The sequence below is a fragment of the Gekko japonicus genome, unplaced genomic scaffold (assembly GCF_001447785.1).
Source record: "Gekko japonicus isolate JY-2015 unplaced genomic scaffold, Gekko_japonicus_V1.1 scaffold1726, whole genome shotgun sequence".
Taxonomy (NCBI): domain Eukaryota; kingdom Metazoa; phylum Chordata; class Lepidosauria; order Squamata; family Gekkonidae; genus Gekko; species Gekko japonicus.
The window spans coordinates 211,299-220,526 of NW_015168706.1; the positions used below are offsets into that span (position 1 = coordinate 211,299).

The following is a 9,228-nucleotide window of genomic DNA, read 5'->3' on the forward strand; positions in this document are numbered from 1 at the left end:
TTTATCGCAAAGTGCCAACACGGCAATTTAACCTGAATACTGAGGTTTTACTTTAGAAAAAACAACTCATACATTAAGATGATCCAAACAAAGTAAGGAAAGCAATCTCAAATGCTTTCATTTACTTAAAATTATTTGGCAGAGAATTCGACACTTTAATGATGGTCTGGGCCTGGCAGGGGCGATGGCACGCGTGCCCACCGAGAGGGCTCTGAGTGCCATCTCTGGCCCCCGTGCCATAGGTTTGCTACCACTGCACTAGATACTCTTCTCTGGGATAATTTCCCTCCAGTATGCATCCTCTCAAATCTACAGTATGGTGTCCCAGACGGTGAGATGACTTGGTGAAAGTGAGGGTACGGAAAACAAAGATGGGGGGGCCTGTCACTTCACGGCGGAAAAGGTCATATCTTCTATAAAACCAGGCCCTGCAATACCACACAGGGACATAAGCAGTGTGTAAGAGGTATATTCCTCCCCTCTACTCGTTTTCCATGGTTTATTTCTCAGAGTTAGCATGCAGTCTCCATTAGAATCAAAAATTCTCTCCCCTGTAGTCCACAGCAGGGGTATCAAACATAAGGCTCCAGGGCTCTTACACAGCCCGCAAGCAACTACTGCACGGGAGGGAACAGGAGACTGCTCAGGGGAGTGGGCGGGGCCACTCCAACTGGACAGAAAAGAGAAAAGGCTGGGAGGGCACCATCCTATCCAGGCCAGACCTCCTCACAAGAAAAAGAAGACCCTCCCCTCTTCTGCTGCGGCACAGTGTTCTTCAACCCATGTGTGGGGACCCAGAACCCTACCTGTCAGATTGCGTGCCTGTACAGGTGAGACTTTTTGAGGCTGCCTTTTGGATGGCCTTGCTTGCTAACAGGAGCAAAGGCACCACTGGCTTTTTCCTTCTTTCTGCCCGCACACGGTGAGCGGCAGCAGAACGGCAAGGCAAGCAGTGTGGGAGTGTCTGCCCAGTGCGGCACTGCTGGGTTTTCCTTTGCACACCCCTCCCAGCCCACGGGGCCTTGCAGTGAGGACACTCCAACTCGGAGCTTACCAGCTGCTGTCCTTATGTCTCCCATACCTGGCATTACGTTTTATGGCACACATGGCCTGACCCAACAAAGTGACATCATGTCAGATCCGACCCCCGTAACAAATGTTCGACACCTCTGGGTGGTTTTTTTTGCCAAGGAACCAAAATTTGCTCTCTGCATAAGTTAAGTACATGTGCATAATTTCTCTCGAAAATTCCATTTGGAGGAACAATCAAGGAGCTATGCAGCCCTAACACCTTGGATGCAGGAACCGTTCAGGCAGTTTGGTGTAGTGGTTAAGTGCGCAGACTCTAATCTGGGAGAACCGGGTTTGATTCCCCGCTCCTCCACTTGCACCTGCTTGATGACCTTGGGCAAGCCGTAGTTCTGATAAGCGCTGTTCTTGAAAAAAGAGCAGTTTCTGTCAAGAGCTCTCTCAGCCCCACCTACCTCACAGGGTGTCTGTTGTGGGGAGGGGGAGGGAAAGGAGTTTGTAAGCCGCTCTGAGACTCCCTTGGGTAGTGAAGGGCGGGGTATAAATCCAATCTCTTCTTCTTCTGTTTGGATCTTACATTTTGCCAGCAACGCTTGCAAAACTTTCCATTTAAACTTTGCCACCACAGGGCCTAGCAACTTGCTTTTTAAACAACACGGCTGAACAGGTTCTTGGGAAGTTGAGTGCTGTGACTATTGCCACGTTTTGCATCTTTTCTGCACTTCCTTGGAACAGTGGCATAATCACACACAAAAAAAATATTCACCCCCAAACGCCAAGCTGAGATCTTTCTCCCCTCGATTACCGAAAAGCACTTCGGATTCTAAAATAAAGACAAATAACCAATCCCTATGCAACTTTTTTTTATGTTTGCAGAATTATCTATAGGAAAAGACTAAATGCTTATTGAAAAGGCTAAAAGACAAACTGTACAAATTTACCGAAGTACACAATTTTTTAAAAAGTACATTAATAAAAAGAGCCGTTTCATAATAGGAGAATTTCACAAGCCAAGGAAGTGTTGAAGCAGGTGGTCTTGGCCAAACAGGCAGATGCCACATTCAGACAGTGCAAAAAAAACACACCCCACCTTACACTCATCCACCCACACAGAAATGAGGCTTTCGAGGGGGAGGGAGGGAGAGAGGCTGGGGAGAAAAAGAACTCGGGATGGGAAGGCAACCAGGAGATGCATGGTGGCAGGGATGGCCTGTGAGCCACAAAGGCAGCTTGATCTGGCCCACAAGATTCTATCCCATTTCTCTGGCCAAGGTAATGGGGGGGGGGGGGCAGTTTCCCAGTTTCATTTGCAAGGTAAACAATTTAAGTCCGAACAGTACCAGACTGGACCAGTGGAGCAGGCTGGGCCTGTATCTTTTGACCACTGCTACACAGAAAAGAGAAAAGGCTGGGAGGGCACCTTCCTATCCAGCCCAGGCCGGACCTCTCTCCTCACAAGAAAAACAAGACCCTCCCCTCCTCTGCCGTGGCACAGTGTTCTTCAACCCGCGTGTGGGGACCCAGAGCCCTACCTATCAGATTGCATGCCTGTACAGGTGAGGCTGCCTTTCAGAAGGCCTTGCTTGCTAACAGGAGCAAAGGCGCCACTGGCTTTTTCCTTCTTTTTGCCCGCACACGGTGAGCGGCGGCAGAACGGCAAAGGGAGATGACCTGGTGGACGAGATTCCTCCATGGCTCTGATCCGTGCCTTGTCCCTTGTATGCCTCCTCGTTCTCTCCTGACACCCCGCTCTCTTGGTCCAGGGGCCTGAAAACTGGCAAGGTCGTAATGATTCCAGCCGCCACTCTTCTCATGCAGGGAAACCGATGTCACATCTCTTTCCGTGAGGCACACGCAAGCTCCAGGGTGCCTGGAGAGGTTGAAGACCGCTGTCCTAGGTGACGGAGAAGAGAGCAGCCCTGCATCCAGCTCACCAGAGGGTGACCGGGAGGACCTGTACGCTTCCACTGGCTTTGTAATGGAGCCATACTTTTGTGCCTGCGTCTGTCGGTGTTAGGGCTGGCCGGCCCACCGGTCAAGGACTGTCAAAGGACAACTCATTGTATGAACTATTATTACACTTTTGTCTCTCTTCCAAGGGTAAGAAATTCCTGTCAGCACTGGCGTGATCGAAAGACCGTTAATTGCTTCCGACTGGGGTGTATCCAGCAGCTGCCGCATTATTGCTGTGTTTGTGAATGAACATGATCTATACTAGCATATATTCCAATCAAAGCTCAGTCATCCTGGGGAGGGGTCTAAAGGCAAGGGATTCTCACCTCTGGATCCTCCCCCATACCTGCGCTCCCCACAATTCCTTCCCGTTTCTCCCCAGGTATTCTCTCCATGCGCCGCAAAGCTGGTTTCTCCTGGACCAATTTCACGAGGGGAGAGGGGGAGAGGTGGCAGCAAAACCAATCTTCCCGTTCAGCAAGAGGCTAACCGTTTTCACATGATCAACTGTCGTAGTGCTAATTCATAATTAGGAACGCAATTAAAACCAGTAAGCAAGGCTACGTCTCCACTCCGTGAACATTTTTTTTAACATTTTACTCCCCCCCCCTCCCAAAAAAAGCTGAATTCTTTAATGGAAATCTATGCAAATGGAATACACCAGCATTTCTTCCTCGGCTTGCGTGCGACTGCCCGCCATTTTTACCGTGCTGGGTTATGAGGAAGAGGCAAGGAGCACGACTGGACACCAGAGCCCACCTTGATCCATCTTTGACAGTCCCTCCACTGGCTCCCGAGACTTCAGGGCAGTGTTGCCAAGACCTTTCGAGCACATCCTCACGACGATAAGGACTTAATAAAACGCACAGACTTTCAAGGAAGCTCAGCTCTGCATTCGGGAGCACTTTCTCCCAGAAGCCCTTACTGTAAGCAAACACCAGATAAGCCCAGAGGTCCACTTGTAAATTCGGTGTTCATCGGTCTGGGAAAGTGGCACTGCTTGCCATGGGAGACAATTACATTAGAGAACAGGAAAGTGATTTTTTTACATTCGAGAACAGGGAAATGGGGAAAGTCCTCTAACGCAGATTCGCAAGCAAGCGAGGCTGAACAAAAAACTGTTTTAGAAAACAGAAGGGATTAGATGTATCCTTCTGGGGAGCTAAAGGAGGTTAAACCCAGGGTTATGGGAAGAGCTCAGACTATCCTGAAGTCTCTCCGGATTCCGGCCACTGCCCTCCAAGATGGAGTATGAAGACTGTTTAAAGCACCGCACAGAAGTATGCGCTGCTGTCTTTCTGCCCTTCATGTGCTGGTCTTTTCAAAACGTGCACAACAGGCCCACGGCACCAAATCCCATGTGAGAGGCAGCCACAGCTACATGGACAGTGAGCATGCAGCCTGCATTAGTAACGTGGAATGGCCACCAACCGTGGGACCTTCTCCAACGCGAGCTTCATCGGGAAAAAACAATCTAACACCTTCAGGCACAATCAGGGCAACACAGCACAAGTTAAAAGAACAATGTGGGATTTTCAGGGATGGTTTTAATTCACAAGAAGGAAGTTTGGGCTTTTTTTTTTTTTTTAAACACCTTCTTTCTACCAATGCTGGGCCTTTTCCTTCATTATAAGAGGGTGTATTTCCTTTATTTAAAAAAATAATGCTAAGATCCAGCCCAACTGAAGGAGCTCTGTCTCGGAATAATGTAAAACCTAATTCTGAGCAACAGGGAGGGGGATGCACTGAAAGCTGCCCGCCCACCTCTCACAATGCTACATGCCAACACACACACACAACCCAAGTGATAACACTCCCACGCAGAAATCTGAAGAGTTCCAAATGCCTGCATCACACTGGCGAGTCTCTGAAATGGGCTCCCAAGCACATCTCCTGCAAGGTTCTGGAGGAGGAATCCTAGAGAAACCCCACTAGAGGAGGGATCTGCAGCCCATCCGACGTATAAAAAAAGCTCAGTGTTAAGGAAAGCTGTCTTCTTTTCGGGCAACGTGTCGCTCTTTCACAACAGGCTGGCCAGGCTGGTCGTGGGTCCGTTTTGCGCCTGAAACTGTACGGGAGGCGGTCCATCTGTCCACTGGTGATGGAGAGGGGGGAAAACAAGCAGAGAAAAAAAATCCTATTTGGTGACTTTTCCAATCAACATCTGTACTTCATTCATTTAGCAGCCCACACTGTAAAATACCTGAACTGTTTCTTTATGGAAAGCAAGTACAATGGGCCCAGGTGTCATTAAGACATGAGACCTCATTTCCCAGACACAGCAATTGCCCTCAACATAGTCAAAAGGCACAAAATAAGGACTATTTCAACTCAAAATCCAGAGACCCTCTAAAAGGATCCCTGAAAGAGGCAAGGAAATCTTTTACAAAACAGAGCAAGAAATTACGAGACTAATAAACAAGAGCAAGGTGGAATCCTGTTAAAATGCCTCTTTTTAGTATTTTAAGCAGGGTTTTTTTTTCTGGGAAAAGAGGTGCCGGGACTCTCAAGAGGAAAATGAAAGAGAAACACATGGGATTCTTTGAAACAACATCATGAACTTTTAAACATTTTCTGAGAATTTTGTTTCCAGAAAGAGGTTCTGGAACTCCGTTCCACCCCATTCCCCCAGGAAAAAAGCACTGATTCTCAGTATTTCTAAAAAAAATAAAATAAAATGTTGAACTCAAGACGTATTCTCTTTCCCAACCAACAGGCAGCCATCCCTGCAGAACAGCGAGCAAGTAGCATGCATCCATACGCTCACAGGCACTCATATGCAGGCTGCTGTGGTGAGCAGGCGAGTATCTTTGGATCGGGGTGGTGATCAGTGTTCCCTCTAAGCTGAGTTAGTGTGAGCAAGCTCACAGTTTTTTAGCCTCCGGCTGACACACTTTTGTCTTAGCTCAGGAAGGAGGGCTGAAGAGCAAACTAATTTATGCAGTAGCCAAATCACCTGCTCACAACTTTAATGCCAGTAGCTCACAAAGTAGACTTTTTGCTCACAGGACTCCACAGCTTAGAGGGAGCATTGGTGATGATGCAACACAGGGAGGTGTGGAAACAAAAGGAGCCCCCCACCGTGACCCAAATGTCAACGTACCGTGATAAGGTTGTGCTCTGGGAGGCTACAAGCCTCGATGTGGTCTTGGAGCAGCTGCTGAGAGAAGTTCTGGTGCATCTGTGCGGCTTCGTGGGCGTCAATCGCATTCCCACATGCTTTGTTCAGATCTTTGGGTACAGGAAGGAGAGAAGAGAGACCACGGGGGTAAGTTATGTTGGCCCATACAAGGGAGTTCTTCCTGTCTTTCCAACATACAACTGTTAGTCTGGGACGGTCAAGCTATCAGTTGAAGGAAAAAAAGCAGCAGAATCAGCAAGCTGTTTTTGTAAGGGTCTAAAGTTTTCAGAATAAGTGTGTGTGTGTGTGTGTGTGTGTGTGTGCGCACGCGCGCTCGTGTACACACACACACAAGATACAAATGTAGATAATAAAGCCTATGAGCCTGTAAGATGTCCGTGGGGAAAGACTCCTAGCTGCCAAAGAAAATGATCATAACTTATGGCACTATCAATGAGCACTTGAACCTGCCTTATACTCAGGGCTTTTTTGGTAGAAAAACCCCAGCAGGAACTTATTAGCATAACAGGCCACACCCAACAGCAGAAACTCCTTAGCATATTAGGCCACACCCCTGATAGCACAGCTCATTGGCATGTTAGGCCACACCCCCATGTTACCAGCGGTGTGGTCATTCCGCCACACCCACCTTTTGCTTCTTATTCTGTGGACCTTGTTTGTGGTCAAAACCTTTTTTGGTAGCAGGAACTCCTTTGCATGTTAGGCCACACACCCCTAATGTAGTCAATCCTTATGAGTTTCTGCTGTTGGGTGTGGCCTATTATGCTAATGAGTTCCTGCTGGGTGTGGCCAACTCGGGAGCCAGCGGAACTCCGTTCCTGTGCGTTCCTGCCCCAAAATAGCCCTACCTTATACTGCATCAGATCACTGATCCACCAAGGTCAGTACTGTCTACTCAGACGGACAGCAGCTCTGGAGGATCTCAGGCGGTGGTCTTTCACATCACCCAAGCCTTTTAAACCGAGATGCTAAGGAGTGAACCTGGGATCTTCTGCATGCTATCCACGGAGCAATGCCCGTCTCCAACCGAAGATATCGTAGGCTTTCTACTGGACCTAGGGATTGCCGGTATGTCCCTACAGGCACAATGGCCAAGGAGAAACAACCTGCATAACTGACACAGGCTGCACAATCCAGATTGCTGGGGCACCCAACTTCAATTATTTTATTTCAAGTGCAGGGTCTATTCAGCGGGCCAGAGGCATTCCGAAATGTCTGTTGTGCAAATGACAGAGGCAAGGTGCACGCGCTGCTGTTTCTGGGTAAAGAGTGTGCGACACAGGTGATAAATCAGGACACTGAAGGATGTTCCCTGAAGAAAGACCACGTGGGCTGAATCGGAAGAATGGGACTGAAAATGCGTCCCAGAAATCCCGCCACTCCCCACTCCCCAGACGACTGCCAGGAAGCCAAAAAAGCCAGTACTAAGGAGCCTGCCTGGCACAAATTAGAAAGCAATTACAGGAATTCAAACAGAAGCAGCGGGAGAAAGGAAGGAGGCAGGCCTGCTCTCTCTCTGCCTGCAGGGCCTAATGCATAACCCAGCACTCGCACAGAGCAAAGCAGTGATTATGTATCCAGCAAATGCCTCCATGGGAGTGGGGTTAAGTTAGGGGGAGAGTCTTGGGAAACGAGGCACGTAGCCACAATTCCGTTTGTTTAATGGGAACAAATCAATTGGAAGCATTAAATACCAGCTGGCTGTGCACCTGCACGCTGCATCTGGCACGCTGATGGACATAAAAATTATGTCTGTATATCATGAGGCTGGCTCCGGTCTGCCGTCTATTAAAGCTGACGCCTTGTTCTTACAAACTTTATCGTGACGTAAGCTTTCGAGAAACACAGCTCTCTTTGTCAGATGCATGAAGGGCAGGGGTCATTTTGTAGAAAAGGCGGTGCCAGAGCTCATTAGCATAACTCATTAGCATAATCTACACCCCCTGACATCACCGGAAGTGTGTCGGAAGGCAACACCCACCTCTCAGGTTCTACTGGACTATTTTGGATTGCTAGCTATTGGGGGTGGGGGGAACGTGCAGATCTGTCCTCGCAGAGAAGGGAGAGCTTGTACCTGAATAAAACCTGGTCTTAAAGGTGCCACTGGACTGTTTTGGGCCGGGGGGGAGCTCTGCAACTTACCTGGCTGCTTCTTGCTGTGACTGAGGGCTGCTGGGAGCAGGGGGTGGGGCTTGTTGCATGTACCCGCCCCCTGGGCTCTTTACTGCCGGAGCTCTGCTCCTGTGCGCTCCTGCAGGAAATGTCCCCTGATGAAGGGCATGAAGATACTGGCCATACCCTCATACCCTCCATGCATCTGATGAAGAGAGCTGTGTCTCTCAAAAGCTTATGCTCCAATAAAGTTTGTTAGTCTTAAAGGTGCTACTGGGCTTTTTACTATTTTGCAGCAACAGACTAAGGCGGCTAACCTCCTCTGGGCCTTGTTTTGACTGCCCTGTTCGCAATCCCACTCCCTGCACTCCTCCCACTACACCTTGCCTTAGGCCGTTTGCTGTTCGGACTGCTGCTCACGCCATCACTGAATTTTCTTCTTCCCAGTCCTACTGCGCTGGATGCCTTACGCTGCAGGAGATGACACAGAATGCACAAAAGGCCATTCTGTACGCACGGGTTTAATTCCTGTTGGGGGTTCAGGCTAAAGGGTAGAGTTCAAAGAAACCAGATGAAAGTCAGCCTGTCCCACCAAGGCGGTTCCTCTGTCACGACGCCCCATGTGGGAGGAAGTGCCCACGCTGCTGATCCTGGCCCCTCCTCTTCCCATCGTACGCGTGACTACTGGCATCTCTTCGGCTCAGCTTCACCGGCAGCTCCCACAGGAAGCAGAGCTGCTGCCAGGCTGTCCAGTGAAACGGGCAACTCTCCCTTCCCTTCAAGGCAGCATGCGAGCAGGTGAGGAGCAGTGTTTGAAGTGCTGGACAACAACCTGGGAAACCCAGGTTCGAATCCCTATTTGTGCCACGGAAGCTCACTGGGTGACCTTGGGCCAGTCACACACTGTCAAGCTTCACCTACCTCATGGGAGTTTTTGTGACAAGGGGAGAAGGGAATGACGTAAACCACTCTGGGTCCCCATGGGGGGGGGG

At 49.3% G+C, this 9,228-nt stretch overlaps 1 protein-coding gene across 1 annotated transcript in view; it reads right to left on the reverse strand.

Annotated features, from left to right (window-relative positions):
• Positions 1-2,015: 2,015 nt before the first annotated feature.
• MAU2 (MAU2 sister chromatid cohesion factor) overlaps positions 2,016-9,228 on the reverse strand; it is a 58,708-nt gene continuing 51,495 nt past the window's right edge. Inside the window, exons 19-20 of the mRNA XM_015415523.1 lie at positions 6,086-6,213; positions 2,016-5,077 (exon numbers count right to left, since the gene is read on the reverse strand). Coding sequence (XP_015271009.1) covers positions 5,003-5,077; positions 6,086-6,213 — 203 coding nt within the window. The 3' untranslated portion in view covers positions 2,016-5,002. The remainder of the gene's footprint in view (positions 5,078-6,085; positions 6,214-9,228) is intronic.